This window comes from Chlamydotis macqueenii, chromosome 11 (genome assembly GCF_036417535.1).
Source record: "Chlamydotis macqueenii isolate bChlMac1 chromosome 11, bChlMac1.mat, whole genome shotgun sequence".
Classification (NCBI taxonomy): Eukaryota; Metazoa; Chordata; class Aves; order Otidiformes; family Otididae; genus Chlamydotis; species Chlamydotis macqueenii.
Window position 1 is genome coordinate 20708333 of NC_141566.1, and position 18567 is coordinate 20726899.

At 42.2% G+C, this 18567-nt stretch overlaps 1 protein-coding gene across 1 annotated transcript in view; it reads left to right on the top strand.

The window, feature by feature from the left end:
• HDX (highly divergent homeobox) overlaps window positions 1-13847 on the top strand; it is a 37840-nt gene extending 23993 nt beyond the window's left edge. The window contains exons 5-9 of the mRNA XM_010122918.2: window positions 3740-3947; window positions 6911-6990; window positions 9529-9612; window positions 12099-12221; window positions 13198-13847. Of these exons, the coding sequence (XP_010121220.2) occupies window positions 3740-3947; window positions 6911-6990; window positions 9529-9612; window positions 12099-12221; window positions 13198-13323 (621 nt within the window). The 3' untranslated portion in view covers window positions 13324-13847. The remainder of the gene's footprint in view (window positions 1-3739; window positions 3948-6910; window positions 6991-9528; window positions 9613-12098; window positions 12222-13197) is intronic.
• The last annotated feature ends 4720 nt before the right edge of the window (window positions 13848-18567 follow it).

Sequence of the window (18567 nt, forward strand, 5' to 3'; positions counted from 1 at the left end):
AAATAAATAATATAATATTATTTCAATATATAAAACATATATAACTGTAAAATATTTATATATGGGTATCATATAACTTGTTTTAGTTCAATTAAATACCTGTCCCCATTTTTCTCTTCTAATAGCATTTTTTAGTGGAAATTCCTTATTTGTCCAGATAAATGGTGCTTTTCCAGAAGTAAAATGATTGGTCCATACGACCCATACTGACTTGAAAGATCTCCAGTATAAAGAAAGTGTCAAAGCTGTTTTCCAGTCCAGCGGAAGATAACGTTTGCCGCCATGCATCGTTCTGCCGGATTTGACCTTTCAGGGTTGAACAGGGCATTTTGGTCCGTAGGTTTTGCACTTCTAGGAGAGTGGACTCGCAAAGTGACTGCTGGTTATACCTTAGCACTGTGCACACTTGCACCCTCAGATGTCTCTCATATGTCCCCAAGACATCAAAAGAGGGAAATAAAAAAAGTTATGTCATTGAAATAAGTGAACTCTGGCCAATACTTGATTAAACTTACAATTTTTGTTTTGCTTACATTATAATTATTGCTGATTACATTTGTTTGGGTTGTTGTTTTTTTTTTTGTAGTTATTTTTTTGTTATTTCTCTTAACTAACCTCATTCGTTCATACCAAAATAGCATCTGAAAGCAGAACAGCCTTCTTGCCAGCAAGACGTTAGGTATTTGAGAAATGACAGCTACCAAACTCCTCGGAAATAGATGAGGAATAGAAGAAAAATGCATGACAATTATTTTTAATAGAATATAAAGCTTTAATTCGTAAAAGGTCAAAAGCTACTCCGAAGCACTCGCCACAGGCTAAAGACACCTCCTCCTGTTTCCCAGCAGCTCATCAGAGGCAAGCTGGATTACTGGGCAGCACTTCACTCTGAGTTTAGCAGCAAAATGAAGGCGTTCAGGAGAAGGGCCCCTCATTCTTCACAACTGACTGGCAGCAGTTCTTGTTGGGGCTCTAGATCTGGCTTCCGATTGAGAGAGACTTCGGAAAAACAGCTCAGAATATTCCATCTTTATTTTCTCAGTTACGTGGTATTTCTGAAGGTTCCCACCTAGACTCTTTCTAGTGTGTTGACGCCGTAACCCCAGTATCTGGAGAGCTGTAATCGTGCTTTTCGGTGGCTCGCTGCCAGCCCGGTTACTTGTTAGCTGCCGGAGGGCAGACGGGTGCTGGCTCCTGCTGCCTGGGCGCCAGCCTCTCTGCCCGCACCCTCGCTGGTCGTCCGTTCAGCTGAAGCTGGGGAAGTTGCTGCTGTAAGTAGGGTTAATGACTCCGATCGTGTGCACTTTACAGATGTTGTCTGAAATTTTTCAGGAGGTAATATTTTAGGGGCATAATGAGAATTACTAAGCTGATTTCCTACATAGAAATACTGGTCTGCTCTTACACTCGTCATTGCTCCGCTCCGGAATGTAGCGTGCAGGACATGGAACCTGATTACTTTCCTTTCCTGTTTTAATTTGAGGCACTATAAGATATATTCATCTTTTATGACATATTCAGTACGTTGCATGAAAGATTTCCTGCTTTGAAAGGTATGTAAAAAGACAAGATCTACCTCTCCCAAGTGCCTCATTTTTTTGCTGAATTTTTTAGTAAAAAAGTAGATTTGCTTTTAAATTTTATAGTTGTTAGCACTATTTATTACCATCATAAGATTATGAGAAAATTTAAAGAATGGCAATACACTGTTTGTAAAAAAGAGAGATAGCTCTGGAAGGGGCCACTTGTGTGATTTTTTTCCTTTTTTTTTTCCCCAAGGTGTATAATGTACAAAAATACCTAGTTAGCTCTCTGTGTACCTGTTTTGCATTCTTCAAAGAGGAAAATCAGCAGCCTAGGAAAGCAAATATCACCCAACAAAAATGTTTTGCCAAAAATAGCGTTAAGCATGTCATCTTTTAGCTAGTTAAAGAGATTCAGCTTTTAAAAACATTTAGTTTTCAAAGCTGGCACAGCATGAAACTGTCTTTAATAGCTGGGATTGCTGTTAATACTCCTGATTTTTCTATTTGATAATCAAGGTATTATTAGCAAAAACTATTTTACTAAACTTTTTCATGCTATATAGCAGATCTGTAGTTAAAGAATGTGTGATGGGGAAGAGGAACAATGCAGGTATTTCTGAAATAAGGGCAGAGTAATGTTGTTTAGAGTATCTTTAAAGAAAAAAAATCCCATAATATTTTAATGCGTTTGGTAAACTCTGTTGGAACATAGACTTCATGGAAGGGACGTGCATTTCACCATGCCCTCATCATATGTTTTCAAAAATAGGAACTGCCCGTGCTTTCTAGAGATGTTTGATTTTTAGCAATCCAGGAATTTTGGTGTTAAGCACCATTCAGAACCTAGGAACGAGCGTGCTGTGCGTACACCGCCGTCCCTGTAATCAAGCTGTACGGTGACAGCTTGCACGGCCAGACTCCACCAGTATCCGTCCTGGGCCAGGTCCTGGAACAACGGGGATGGTCCCACTGGTGCTGCCAGCACTGCTCCTATTTATTGTGGTTTAGCTGGTGTGGAAGGGGGAGGAGAGGCAGGTGAAGACTGGAATTTAGCAGCTGGCAAAGAAATTGGTGCCTGGCTCTGAGAAGGAGTTTTGGGTGCCAGTGGAGAACTGACCCGGATGGAACGAAATGTCTGTGTACAAGAGCTGTTAAGCAGAATTGGAATGAGATGAGGAGTCAAAAGCCTGAGTAATGCAAGGGAAGGGAGAGAGTTAAGAGGTGAAGAGTTGCAGACAATTCTTACTATGTCATGTTAAACTCTATTTTGAGTCTTTAGTTTTAGTTTAGGCTTTTCTTTATCAGCGAAAGCAAGTTAATTAGCAGATTACTTGGAGAGTTTTGAATGTAATTTCTTTTTTTCTTTGAGACTGTCAGTTTTATTGATGTAAAATGAACGTAAAGCATCCATACCCATCTGATCATGAATGGGTTCCAAGTGCCCTGGTCCTGGACCTGTGTCATCTCCTGTCGCTGTTTACAGTATGCTCTTACGTACCTTACCGCAAGCAGTGTTTCTTAAAGAATTGTCTTCCTGCCAAAGAGGACTGAAGGATAATATTGCTCTGAACTTAATTCTGCCTAGTTATGTTCTGTCATCAAAGTGGAGCGCTGTAGGGCTATCGCCTTCGACAATTTCTGCCGTGCTGTAGGAAACCCTGGAACAGCTGGGCCGTTTGGGTCACTGGATGCTTTAGTCACATTCTGGAAGCGGCAGAGTGAGAGAACCTGGATCAAAGATCTTATGTGGTATTCATGGAATAATTTAGGTGTGGAGAGACCTTACAAGGTCACCACATTCAAGGTCACCTAGTCCTACTCTTTATTTGAGCAGGATTGTCTTCAGAGATAGGTCAGGTTTCTCAGGATGTTGTCCAGTAAAAGGTTGAGTACCTCCAAGGTTGGAGATGCCAAGACTCCTACGGACAGACTGTTCCAGTGCCTCACTGTAAAGCAATTTTTTTTCTTTTTTCTTAATTCCAGTTAAAGCTTCCCTTGCTGCAACTTGTGACTGTTGCTCCTGAGGACTGAACCTGGATGCAGTATTCCAGGAAACAGCCTCATGAGGGGCAAACATGGGGGAGCAATCACCTCCCTTGGATTGCTGGCTACACTCTTGTTCCTGTAGTATGGATGTGCTAATTTCACTTGCTTGTGGGCCTGTTGCTGTTGTTATCGTTTCTGATACCATTCATGTTTATTTCTCTTACAAGACTTGGATTGGGAATCGAAGACGGAAATATCGTTTAATGGGGATTGAGGTCCCACCCCCTAGAGGAGGTCCTGCTGATTTCTCTGACCAATCTGAGTTTGTTTCTAAATCAGCACTTAATCCAGGAGAGGAAACTGCTACTGAAGTGGGGGATGATAATGATAGGAATGATGAAGTGTCAATCTGCTTATCTGAAGGAAGCTCACAAGGTATTTGAAAATGCAGTTACTACTGTGCGTGTATTTTTAACTTTGTGCAGTGTGCATGCTTTGGATTCTCTGTACACATTCAAAAATGTCTGAAAGAGTCTCTGACAGTCACAAGTTACCTACCTTGGCCATACTGAGGGTACTGTTTGGTCTCTTTCTGCTTCTCTCTGTATGAACTTTTCTAGTTTTGCTATCACAAAGCTTGCAGAAACCCTTTATCATACGACCTCTGTTTCTGCCAGATTCATCCAGAGTTAAATGACACGTTCACATTTGGCTGGTGCAGCTCAGAGATGGACAGACAGTACAAATGTGTCTCACTGCCCTAGGAAGCCAGTTTTTTTTTTAAAAAATGCTGTTAACTGGCCAGTTCTACACAGCCAGCTTGAATATCCATTCCTGTGAGCCTGAATCACACCAGCCCGTCTCACCTGGACACGTTCTGAGGCGTGTGAACCCGCTGACCAGAGCTGAGCGGAGTTACAGCTTTCCTGATATTAAACTCGTGCCGATGAGACGGGTTCAGAAGATGCATTAGCTCAGGCTTGGTCTTGAACCAGAAGAGCTCCACGGTACGTCAGAGCACAGCAGAAATCCTGCCATTAAGCTCTCTGTGGTGCGTGTATGGTCCCTGACAGGTGAATACAAATCCACAGAAAAGATCAAATCCAGTAGCATGGGACTGCTGAGAGCCGTAGAGCTGCACGTACGGGGTGCCCGTGTGTTCTCAGTAAATGGCCTGATGTTGAGTGGTAGGTGTCTGGAACTTAATTCCCTGTTACTCCACCTCCAGAACCGCGTCACCGCATTCAATCAATCTCCCTCCCGTAACCCAGTACTGCAGGCGAACCACCACTCGGCGCGTTCCCGGCTTCATAAGCTCAGCTAATTGCTCCCAGTGCTTCTGATTAGGAGAGATCAATAGAGCCTTTGCTCTCTAAACTAGAAGAAAGTCTGATCTAGCGCATGCTATTGCAGCTTAATGTGCCAGACTCGATCTTGTCATTTCCTCTGAACGATTTAAAGAACTAGAGAAATGGAGAACTGCTGGGAATGAATTTGTGAAAGCTGTGTCATATCCTGCTGTAAAGAGAATAAGATGACGAAGAAGTGGGTCAAGTGATTGAAAGGCAAGTGAGATGCAGAACCCTTGATTTGCCTGAGGTGGGGAAGGAATTGATTTAGTCAGATCTGCTTGAAAGAAAATGGTGACAGGGGAAGAGTGTGAATTCTCTGTAGCTCAAAGTGAGGAATAGCACCACGTTTATTGAAAGAGGCTTTCATAAAACAGGATGAAGCTGTACGACTACGAGTAGATTATTAAAGTCAAAGCTTAAGGAAGTGCAAGAAAACGACAGGATTTTCTCAGCATCCAGGAATCCCACTTTCATTCCTTTATTCTACCGGAAGAATTATTTCTATTAATTCCTCCAGTTCAAAGGAGTGGGTTTCACCGCTGCAGCTCAGCTTATTTTGAACTTCCACCAATAATTGGACCTACTGTTCAGTCACAGATATGTGACGGTTTTAGTGTTTGAGAACTGTCACATTTGGTCTTAATCTATAAAAAACACCCAAACCACAACAAAAACCACTCTCTAAGACAGGAAAAAAATATTTTTAGTCACCCAATCAGAGTGAAAGTGTTGATAGCACTTGCTTTTAAAATGTAGTTTGTAAATATTTTTTTTTTTAAAAAGCTGTACTCTGATGCAAAATTAAGCATTGAAGTTCTCATAATGCCTCACCTTTTTAACATGTATGTTAATTGAGTCCATACTTTGTGTAAATGAAGGCAGCTCTGTGGAGGCTGTTACAGCTGTGCCAGGTTGTGTCAGCTGCGGGTGGGTGTTCAAAGAGCTGAAAGTGCTGTGGGGAGTTGCTTGGTTGGACGACTGAAGCCAGTTGTGATGAGGGGTGCCGAGCGTCAGTGCTGCAGCTGTTTCAGAGGCCTTGGGGTGCATCTGCAGTGACCCCCATCCCTCCCAGCGTAGCCGTGGGGTCACGTACTGCTCCCTTGCTTCTCTTCCAGTTCTTCCAAATTCTCCCATTTGGACCCATTCGCTTTTGCTGCGAGCAGACATTCTCCTCTGAAGTTGTGGCCAGTGGCAGATTAAATTTATTGTAAATGACTTCAAATAAAATTTGCTCAGTTTAGAGGTATTTTACTGGTAGACAGGTTATTTAAAACAATAATTGCCCCTGTGTGGTCTGGCCTAGCTACTGTCCTCTCTCTGCAACTGTTGGTAATCTCCAGTTAAATCCTGTTACCCCTGTGCCTGTGTGGGAGTGATACACCCCGCATCACCACCGCCCCTCTTTCACATCCTTAACCACAGGGATCAATAAGCTCATCTTTCTTATTTTTTCACGCTGGAATCATCTAGTGCTTGTGGTTGAAATTTAAGGATAAGATCTGCTCTGTTTTCAAGTGTGTGCTTTGCTTATACGTAAGAGCGCAGCTTAGGTTCGCTAGGAATAAATGTTTGCCATACAAGAATTAAATAATCTGCCTGATCAGTTTTTGGTTCAAAACCAGCCAGTGCTTGCAAGGAGGAGGTGGGATTCTGATCTGTACCCTAAAATTTCAGGGCATGCAGGATTTTTCACACGTTAATTTATTTCATAAATAAAAAGAAGTTCTGGGCACCTCTGATTTGAAACTCGTCACCTTTGAAAATTCCAACCTGAACCTAAAAATAGGAACGTTTTGGTATGTAGCAAGAGAGTAACTGACAGTGTTCCTGTTGTTTCAGGTAGTGATTGGCATGACTTTGCCCTGAAATACTTGTGATACGATGTCTTTTTTTTAATAACACATACAGTATTTTTTATGAATAGACATTGACAGTATGACTTTGCTTTTGTATCTAGCAGACGTGACATATTTAGTGGTAAAGACTATTAATTTTCCTTCAGCATAAAATTGGAATGAAATCTGAAAAACTAATTTATTTCTGCAGAAGAGACAAATGAAGCTCTTCAAAATGAAGAAATAGGTCACAAAGATGATGACCAGAACCCAGTATCTACTGATAACGTGGTATGTATGCCTTTCTTCTCCGCTCACGTGACCTCCTTAATTGCTCATCTTGAGGTCCTTGTCCAACACCAGTTTTTCACTAGGTGAAGGCTTCAGTCGAGTGTGCTAGGAGCCCTTCCTAATTGGCTGAGCGCTAAAAGAAATGGTACTGAAAGTACTAAAACACAGAGCTATGCACGTTCAGTAGAAATTGAACTCTACGGCTTTTTCTGTATTGTAACAATCCCATGTTCTTTTTCTGGAGTGCAGAGCACGACGTTGCGTAGCGCTCTGTAAGTACCTAGTGCAGTACAACAGTAAGAATCAAAACCCCAGAATGCAACTGAAAGCTTTAAGTCAGGTATCTCTAGAGCTTCCTGGCCACAGCTAACCTCGAATGCGTGCGGTCGGACGCGGGTGGGTGCGTGCTCTTCGTTCACATGCCCTTGGCAGGGCACTATTGAGATGTTTCTTGTTTTCCGACTTGCGTTCACATTGAGTCCAACAGGGTTGTTCTTTCTGCTTTTAAATGACTGCAGTGAGACAAGGAGGGAAAGGCAGAGGGAGGAGTCACGGCAAATAATGCGATATATCCCCTTTGTTTAGCCTGCCTTCTCTCAAATTAGAAGAAAGGAGAGGAGGAAGAGGAGAGAAGACCCCAAGTGGTAGGGTAATTTTTATCTTGAAAGTTACCTGCAGCGTGAACAGGTGGTGGTTCCCGTTCCCAGCTGCACTCCTACTGCAGTGAGAGGTTAAACGACAGTCGCTCAGCCCGCGGCGAGAAGGCTTGTGTTGCATTCATCGCACACAACCATAGTGGGAAAGTGGAGAGCAGATTCCCTTCCCTCTCTCTGTACGTAGAGGAGAGAATGTTGTCTTTCTTTTGTTAATATACGATCATCTTCTGCGTAAACCGAAATCTCGTGGCTGTATTTTTCTGTGGCTACCTGAACAGAAGCAGCTGCCTCTTTCCCTCCTGTTTGCCTTCATGGCCTGCTGTGCCCTGAGACGTAGTCGCTCTGAGTTTCAGGCTGATGTGTTTACCACGGAGATGCAGAGCGTAAAATGACAAAGGTAAAAGGTTTGCAAAGATCCTGTCCAAGAGACGCAGCTCTCCAGTCTGCCTGAACTCCAGCATTATATAATTTGATAAATAAGAGAGGGGGAAAGAGAGGAGTAGTTTTTTCGTACTCTGTTCTGTAAACACTGTAAAAACTTTTTTTTTTAAATGTATGCAGTTACATTGGACTTGCATAAGAGATACAGTTTTCTGTATCTAATCTGCCTTTTCCTGTACTATTTTAAAATGTGTAGTTATAAGAACGATAGTGTGAATGTTTGGCATTTATTTAGAGACTCTTTCCTCGAACTGAGTTTAAAAGCAGAAACGTTTGAATCGGTGGCAGTCAGGGTATGACGCAGCAGCAGATCTTTGTGACACTGAGCCTTAGAGATGTTACCACTTCAGCTGGGTTGTCAGACACCAAAGCGCAGCAGATGTGGTTTGCCCTCCCTGCCTTCCACGCATCCTTGTGAGCTTGGTGGGTGCTACGAGGGAGGGGCTGTTAACCTCTCTTGAAGGATTGCTCCGCGGTGATTAGAAGGAAAATTCTGGTGAGTGGTCTGCAGGCAGACAGAAGACACACGTGCTGCAGAGATGAAGCCTCCTCTAAAATAACACCTCAAGAACGACCCGTTAAAGTGTATTCTATAATGAAAATCTCATAGGTGCGCTAAAGCCATGTAAATTTTGTATTTTCTCCTATTGAAGTAATCTTTTAACAGAATTTTCTTACATAAGGTTTTCTGTTGGGAAGAAAATCAGAACATGCAAGTGGTAAATGCTGTAGAAGTGAATATTTTAAAACCTGAGATACAGTTGTAATGTATTTCTGGGTTCTAAACAGCATTCAGATTGGCCTTTAACGTTGTCCTTTAGGTATCTTTAGAAACCAAATAGAAAAAGCTCCCAGGAATTTTTGTAAATTAAGCGAAAGCGTCCATGTGTATGCGTTTGGAACTGTCCTTCGGGTCAACATCCTCCGCTGCTCAGGGCGTTTGACTTGCACTGTGGCCCAAGAAGGCCAAAGAAGACCTCTTTATTTTTTTAGGTGACAAGGAGGTCAGTTAGGGCTTGCCTGTCACTTACCATAATGTCTGCTTTGCTCCAGAGGAATAAACTTCCATAACCTTCTTCACCCTGCAGGAGGTCTTCAACAAAATGCTTACAGAATAAAAAGCAGGCTTTCGCAGGTTCTGGTGAGATATATCCTGGAATTTAATGCCAGAAGGGCGGTGACAGAGCTGCTCCTCTGTAAACAGCCCGAGTCACCGCGGCAGCCGCTCTCAGTACCGATGGTTTCAATTTGGGTTCTGCCTGGATCTTGTGGCTGAGGTGCATGATTGCCATCTAATGGGGGCTCCACAATTCAGAATTTCTCATCAGCAAGCAAAAGGCCCTGTCACCTGCATCCTTGCGTGGCAGCTGGAGATACGGATTGTCGTTGGTCTGATCTGTGCATTTGAATATTTGAAATGAACTGTTTACTTCTGTTTCAGAAAATAGAAATTATAGATGATGAAGAAAGCGATATGATCAGTAATTCAGAAGTGGATCAAATGAGTTCTCTTTTGGATTATAAGGTGAGTAATTAGACTACAAAGTGTTAAGCAGGATGGTCCTTCATGGAATGTTCAGATGGGTGTCTAAGGAATTCAGGGAAGGCATGTGGAGCATGGGACTCCTCTGCTCTTATCGTGGTGGTGCACATCTCCTCATCCTCAGTCACGTCTCCTCATCCTGTTTACAGCCAGGTTACCCATATTTCAGCCCAGAGGGAAGCGGGAAAAATCCCATTTCTGCAGAGGACTTACGTTACTGCAGCTGTAGGCAACTGCAGCTCCAAAACAAAGCAATTTATTTTGCCTTTACACCAGAACTTTGGTTTTGTGCGAGAATTGTTCTTTGGAGTGTTAGGGCACGCTTTTACACGCAGCTTGATGCTGCCAGCTCTGGAAAGGGACCTAACAGCTGGAATCCTCTAGGAAAAAGTGGGGATCTGAGAAGAAGTCATTCTCACAATGTAGTGCCGAGGATGTCTGGAAGCAGCAGCTGTGGGAGGCAGGAAAGCAGCTGGATACCTCACAGCCGCTGTCTTCTGCCAAGCTGGAAAGGTTGTATGCCTGTTACAGCTCTCCGAAGAGATGCCACGTTCTGTGTTGTATATTGAGCATGTTTTAATGTACGTCGCTAATTTTTTTAATGTAGAAAACAGGTATGTTCTACTAGTGATAATCAATTACCAAAAGAAAAAATAGATATCTCTTCAGAACAAAAATCACTCCCTCAAGCAGTGTTTTCCTGGTAAGGGCAGTGGAGAATGAATATGGAGAGGGAATGACCTTTTCTTAATGTCACCTGTCACCGCAGCGGAAGGCTTGTTGTGACAGCATGCCCTACAGAACCGTGTTTTGGTGCTTTGTTGTTTGACATTAGTGATTAGTCTTTGTGCCTACATGTTTTCGGCATAAATCTGAAAGCCTTCCTTTGGCTGGGCAAAACCCATCGCTAAATAGGCAACTTCTAAGCTTGCCCTCTGAAAGAAATGTATTAAGTTAGTTTCCTGCTGAAAGCCCAAATGGTTCTCTCATTCTCAGAGCTGTTACAACCTGAAACAGTATGGTGGGCAATGGTTTGACTGAAGACCTGTGAATTTTCTGGGAAAAAAAATAACAACAAGCTTTTTCAAAGGCTTGGTACAAACCTTCCAGCTCCTCACATAGTCTCACCTTTTTGTATCAACGACAGTTGAATTACAGCCAGTCTAGCAAATGGAAGCATCAACATCGGGGCACAGTTCTGTGTTATTGAAAAAAAAAAAATATTTTCATCGTTAAAACAAAATGTCAGCTTATAAGTTCACTATTGAAATTTGTCACCAAAACCTGCCGTCAGGGAACATTTTGTATGCAAAACTGCCAAGCTAATTAATCATTTGGTTGTGCACGGAAGGGTGGGTTTTTTCTTGCCTCTGGTACCCCTCAGTAAGCGCGACACTTCCCCTGAATTATCTGTGCACCTGAACGCTCACGTTCTGTGTGTATTGTGCACTGCTAACAATTCCCGCGTTTTCTCATTATTATCTGATGGAGGGTGCACGTTTGGTGCTGCTATGCAGACACCTTTTGCAGAAATGCACAATGACTTTCATCTGGAAAAGGTCAAAAGAAAAGGTTTATTTAGGTTACGTGATCTTTGCCGAGGTAAATAATCGGAGAAAGTGAATTTTAGTTCTACGCCGATTAACAGCGTTGGTGTTTTGATCTTGCATCCCAATCAGTCGGCAAGTTTGAAGGAGAAGAGATCTTTGGAATGAACTGAAGTACTTATCAAATCTGAATTTTTAATGAAGTTTGTAATTTTATAAGAAGTGATTTGCAAGTACAGTAACACGTATTTATGCAAAGGTTGGAAAAATGCCTTTTTAGCTACAGTGTGCACATTATTGATATTTCTCCATTTTGTAAGTGCCTGTTTATTCTGTAACCTGAGAGGTCTTGGGGAGGTTGGTGAGCTGACAGTTCATGATATGTGTCAAACCCAGCTGCACTGGAGGACATGATATTTTAATTTATGGCAGCTTTGAAGAATTTTCAAGTTGTTTTCCCCGGTCTTTGTGTCAAGTCTTCTGCTCTAATGACGGAATTTAGTTGCTGTCTCTTCTCAGAGTCAGCTGTCCTTTTCAAGATAACTTCTTCTAGGAAGACACCTGGGCTTTGTTTTTCTTTATTTTCAAATGGAATTACAAGTCATCCTTGTAAAAGAAAAGCAGTGCTTTTATAAGAGGTTCGTGGGGAGGATAACGCGAAATTAAACGGCAGACACATGGGCAGCTTTAGTGTGACGCTGCTGGTCATTCGTCAAAAACCTCTGTCTGTATCCAAAATCTACGTGCATTGTTCTGTAATTCTACAAGTGTAGAATTTTTGGTTTTCCTTAATACTGTTTTTCGCAGGAATCATAACAAATACATTTTTACCGAAAACATTTAGTTTTCTTTAGTTTACATGTCATTAAAGTGATGCAGCGCTGTTCGTTATTGCCAGAACTTTGTCATTTTCCCCCGCAGAATGAAGAAGTCAGATTCATTGAGAATGAGCTGGAGAATCACAAACAGAAGTACTTTGAGCTCCAGACATTTACTCGGAGTTTGATACTCGCTATTAAATCAGATGATAAAGAACAGCAGCAGGTAAGTCTTGACGTAGGTTTTAATAATCAGAGTGCCCAGAGGCTCAAATTGTGCTGAACATCTTACAGCCAAAGAAAAGCTGAATTTTAAATAAAGAAAGGGTCTTGCAATCTCCACAAGCAGTGACAGAGACAAAGAAGCGCGACTGTTACAGAGGGACAGGCAGAGCACCAGTAGCACTGAGGGACTGGGGTTTGTCTGCTGCGGGATCTGAGATGTGAGATCCAGGGAAAAAAGCCAGGCTCCTTCAGCTTTACTGCCCCGCGTTTAAAACATAGCGCTTCTTTTGATGCTTGCTTGGATCACGCCTTGTATGAGGAGCATTTTGTGCTTTCTTTAGGAAGAGATGTTGTCCCTTTCATCTTTTTTCTTTTGCCTTTACGATCTGCAGTTTTTCAGGTGTAAAAATAGAAGCCGTAACTGGCAAGAAAGAAACTTAGAACACTTTTCCATCCAAAATAACTTTGGCTTATGGTTGTTTTCTTTTTTTTTTTTTCATAAAAACATGTGAACTGAATATAAAGAGAAGTAAAGTTGAAATCTCTGAGATAAATGGATAGATCACTGAAATGGTAATGGTCCTGTAGGCAGCATCGAGTTCTGTCGCCTGCGTGATCACGGCATAGCGTGGTTATAGATAGGTTTTAAAGCTTTTGCATGTTAAAATTTATGAATAAAATAAATGAATATAAATAATTTCGTTTCATCCAGTTTGGAAGAAAAAATTGTTTTGAGCTGTTTCCACAATAACTGAAGTAGCTTTTGGGGTGGTTGTTCTAAGGTGTGTCGTCTTACAACAATGGTTTCTCTTTCACTCTCAGCAACACTGACTTTTTTTTTTTTTTTTTTTTTACCCATCCAACGTCAACACTGAGTGACAAGCTCAGCGAAGTTTTTTCACTCCATGTTTAACAGACGTTTTATGCTGACATAAAACACATGCCTAATTTTGTATTGTAATATTTTTTACTTACAGGCACTGCTCTCAGACTTACCTCCTGACCTAGAAGAAATGGATTTCAATCATACGTCCCCAGAGCCCGATGATACCTCATTCAGCTTGTCATCTTTATCAGAGAAAAATGCCTCAGACAGTTTGTGATTTATTTTTGGTAACTGACAAAAAAGAAACCCCGCGTAACGTGTAGGTTTCACGGGATCGGCATTTTGCTGCCCAGTGTTCTTCAGTCCAAAAAAGAAGGCCCGAGGGGAAGTAGACCTTCCTGAAGGACGACTGTAGTCGGTCATGGCCGCGGTTTGCAGTGTCAAGACATTTCGAATGTTGGTTTTGGTAAATGAAAGAACTGTGTGAGAAAAGGTTTCACTTTTAGCAGTTTGGCCTCGATTAGGATAACTTCTGACTTTCCAGAATAACTCTTGCTCTGTAGCAAAGTCTTTTTGAGCAGGGAGCCAAGAACGGGAAACAAATGTCCTGTTATACAGACAGCTAATTCTTCAGAGTTGCTTACTCACCAGTCCTGTTTATTATTTTTTTCCCCATTTTTACTCAGGTAGGTGGACTAAAAATTGGGGATCCAAATAGAACAATAGGCTTTTTATGAGTTGTGCTTGAAGCCTTTTGAAAATCTGAAATTAAACAAAAGTGTTTTTCATTATGTGACTTCAGATTGTTGAATCTTCCATTTTCTGACCAAAATAGCTGAAAAAAAACATTGGAAGGCTAACTGAAAAATTTGAATTACCATCAATAAATTATTACTGTAAAGCAGCAGTCATAAGTGTTGTAACAAATTAGATGGATATGGGAAACCTGATAGCTGCAGAACACTGCTTTCTGATATTCTCACAGTAGCAATGGGACAACACTAGGGTTTTTTGAATGTAGTCACAGGTTTTATTTGTCAGAGTCTGGATGCTAAAGTTCTGTTTATTGGTTTAAGTATTAGTTATATATTCTTTTGCACAAACTCTGCTCCGTTTTATCAAACCACTGTCATAAATCCAGCGCTGTCATTGCATCCTGAAAGGTATTCAAATGTTTGGAACTGAGTTTTGCAGGTCTTCTAAACGTCTCCCGTTTTGGAAGTGGCCCTGTCCGACGAATCCTTTGGCAACAGCCAGGTGCCGTTCGGAAACTGTGAGCTCGATCGCAGGCAGTGGCTGAAATGAAGTTCTTCTTTCCCAGCCGCCGTTGACATTGACTCCTTTTACGCGTCTGATGAAACGGATGTGCAGACACATTCGGATAAATGGAGTGGGGCGTGTCGGTGCATGCCCATCTTACTGATGCTCTGTAACTTCTAATCTGAATATTCCTCAGTGAGCGTTTTTGAAACAGATACCTTCCAGTCTGGTAGAAAGCCCGATCTTTCCATTTTATGCCAAATAATAATTTCCTCTGGTGCATCCTTATTCATGCAGTACAGTAAGTAATCCCCTTAATTTCAGTTCAGGTCCAAGGTGTAGCTCAGAAAATCCAGAGTGTTGGAGTAATAACACTTTTTTATTTTTCTTTAACACTGGGATTAACTCATGATTTTAGCTTTTTCTCAGTCTGATCTGTTCCTCCCTAATCACTTCTACAGCTGTGTTTTTTTTTTTTTAGTGTCGGCAGCGAGCTCTGTTCTTTGAGGTTTTTTCTGTCTCTGTGTTGTCCTTGGGCATGGGGAACTTCTAACAATTTTGTTAAATGCCAGCTGCATAAAGGATAGTAGCAGTTTTAGAAGCTGTTTTAAAAAAACAGAAGTTTCACAGTTCTGGCTGCTATAAAGTTCCGTTCCCAAAAGACCTCTTACCATCTATCCTACAGAGTAACCCCACAAAACCAAGCTGCATTGGGCCTGCGTTTGAGTTTAGACATTAAAACCCAAGAGGAACCCCAGGAGGGAGGGCAGGCACTCTGCGTAAGCAGGAGGTAAGTGGCAGGTTACTCATCCTTTCACCGCCGGCGCTGAAATGTCACCTCCTGGCTGGCAGACACCTCCTCACAGCCTTCCTCAGAGGAGGAGCAGTGTTTACGTGCCTGTTGAAATGACCACCGATCTAAAATGAATGAAGGCTTGTGAACAAAGATCACAGTACTGTCCTTCAAATGTAAGATAGAGCTCAACTGTAATTCTGCTCGCTCTGAGAAAAGCATTTATAAAGGGTTTTCTGTACGGGGTTAACAATGCTTTCTGTTACTGTTCTCTCGAGATAGGAAATTCGTGCCCCTGACAATGCCCAGACCCTATTCCTGCTTCTTCCACTTAAATTCCCAGGACAAAAGGCAGGATACTCTTAATGAGAGTTCTTGATTTCAGGGTCAATTAAGTCATCCACCTTTACACAAGAAAAACTTTGATTCATATTTTGCTAGGTCTTGCTTCTATTTCATATGCCAACCAAATCGAAGGAGTTCATTTTGCATGAACTACTCCCAGATTCAAGCAATTAGGGAAGTCCCTTTTCTCAGAGAAGCTGGAATCCTCTTTAGGATGTGAAACTCCAGCGGCAGTCGACGCTCACCTCATCCCTGGAGGCATTTGTTCTTTGGCTCTCTTCTCTTGTCGGGTGACAAGACAAAACATAGCGATGTAGTCGTGCTCTCATACCCTGAAACACTTGACAGCATTGCGGGATATTCAGGAAGATGGAACATAAATTCTAGTCCTGTTTAACAAAATGCTACATAGCACAAAGTGTGCAGCTGTTCTGCGGGGGTTTTTCAATATCAGTGTTTATTTCCTGTCATATTTACAACAAAAATCTCACCAGAACTGGTATTTTATATCACTGCAGCCACAACAGTTCTGCGGTGTAGGGGCTGAAGAGCAGCTTATGAGGTCATGTACGTAACACTTAACATCCTTGAGAGTTACAAAAACACGTATCCAGTGTGGCACTTCAGCACCACACACGTGCTTTGTCATTTCAGGGTTTTTTGGTTTGCTTGTGTCCCCGACAGGCACCATAACGTGCTAATGGAGGTTGCAGGTTGCATTCTGATCTGTGTGACTTGTACAGCTGGACCTGAGAGCAGTGTGAGAGAATTGGGAATATTCTTTTTCCAACCTCGTCTCAGTAATTGTCTGGCAGGCATCACGTTCTGATACACAGGCACCGGGGTACTCGTGAAATTCTGAAGGTTCTTCACAGGAAGGGAAGCGATGGGGATGCTCTCTGGGCCCGGGGCATGTTAGGGTTTGGTTTATGGTTATTTGCTCGTAGGGTGATAATGAAAGCCCACATGAAGTGCTGGTTCATCACTTGCGTAGACTTTCCAGGACAAAGCTCACATTGCTGTGTTACGATGGCAGAAACAAGCCCCCCTTGCTGTTTGCTGGTCTGGCTCTGTAACGTCAGGAACCGCTGCAGCAGCAGTGCCGCCTGTTGATGTTTTCATGAAGGCTCTCACTTGCTCTGTCCGTGGAAGATGACTTCCCTGGCGTTGTTCTCTCCTAATGCATCTGCCGGACCACGAATGATGAAGTGTGTCTTTCTGACGACACCGAAGTGGGAAAAGGTACAGCACAGACCCTTCAACCCAGAGACGGGCCGCGTGCTCTCCTCAGGGAGCAGTGAAAGTCTTTGATGCTAGCAAGTTTGCTTATACTGAAGAAAGCTGTTTCTGAAGCTGTGCCTCTTCTCATTCCCCTGCAGATGAGGCTTCTGTCAAGTCTAAAGGTCTAACAGCAGTGAGTTATAGTAAATATTCTAATGGGTGAACTCTTGGCAGATTTAAAAGCACACAAACAGCTGTACCATATGAGCATCAGTTTTCCTGAGTGCTTGGTTCTTGAAGCAGCACTGCACTTTAATCTTTCCGAGTATTTCTTTTTCGCTAAGGCAATAAAAAGTCTGAAAATGACAAGCAGATCGTGGGCTTTGCAGCCCTCTGAGTGCACAAAGGAACGTACCGGTTCTGTCTTCATCTTCTTACGGTGGGAAGCAGCTTACCAAGTCCGTTCTCCAAACAGACAGCTCTGTCTGCTGTGGTGATGCAGCTGAAATGATAGGAGAAACCAGCAGCATCGTGAACGTCCTTACTGTGGAAATCACTGCTTAAAATCCATCAGCTGCCCGGTTCGGGATCTCTGTTGCATTGCTGTCTTAGTAATGGGGAAAGGAAACTAATGCCCAGCACTAAGGCTTCCCTAGGAGTTCTGGTCGTAGCCCACTGTTGGTCTCAGGACACCGGTAGCAGAAGGAAGGACAGTGATGTGCATGAGTGGAATAGCACAGAATATCTGAAACGTGAAGGATTTGTCACTTGTAACGGTACAACCAAAAGCTTGATTTACTACCTCCAGTCCCACTGCCCAGATCCCTCACGTTGGCCAAATGTGAAATCTTAGTTACGAGCAAAAAAAAGAGCAAGCGGTACGACAAACCTGGGTTTTTTCCGTGGCAGGATAGGGTTTTGTTCTGACTAAGGTGTATTTGTTTGTCTCTGCAAGGCAGCAGCTGACATTTTGGTCAGAAGACACAGACGCAGACGGGGCAGAACCTTGGCCTTGTGCTGGCTGTTTTAAACAAATGAGCAATCCTCTCTGAGAAGAGACGCGTACGAATATTCCTGTCAGGAAAATGGTTTCAGGTCAGTGCTGCGGTTCTGGCGAACGTTTTACTGTATTACTGAACTAAGTCAACAATTCTTTTTGAATTCTGTATTGCATTTTACACACGCTACCTCTGAAACGCGACACCACCTTGAAAACCACACAGAAAATATGAACTTAAAGCATTTTTGCAAACGTTTTATAGGCAATAAATTATTTCCAACATGCATCCTTCAGTTTTGTGCTTTTTTAGTTGAATGCGAGACATTCGCTTTGGTTTTTATTTTAGGACTATTTTTATGTATTTCTCTCAAACAGAATGTGGACAAGGGAATAATAAAGATGTGATATTAGGGAGAAACGATTAGTGTATGTTAACGGTATAACTTTATTAAAGCTGAAGGAGGATGTAGTCAGTGGCTAGCTGTGCTATTTGTGGTATAGCCACCGTAAGGAATGGGTATTGTCCTTTATTCTGGTACTAAATGGTGGTTGTAACATTTCCCAGTGCATCATTGATTAATTTATCAGAGAAAACAGTGAAATGATGAGTCTTGGCAGTGTAATGAATAGGATTCTACATTTTTCTGAGACATAACGGTTCATAATATGCCCTCATCTTTTTGTTTCAGCTATTGTTTCTTTTTTTTTTTTTGCATAACACGTAGAAACAATTTTGATTTGCTTGTAAGCAAGCGTTACATTAAAATGAATCGGTAGCAAGGTGAGGTTTGATGTAGATGCAGACCATGTTTTGGAGTACAGTTTCATTTTAAGAATCCCTGTAATTTCCCCATCACGATGTCTCTCTGAACTACGCGGGGAAGGCTGACAGAACGTACCAG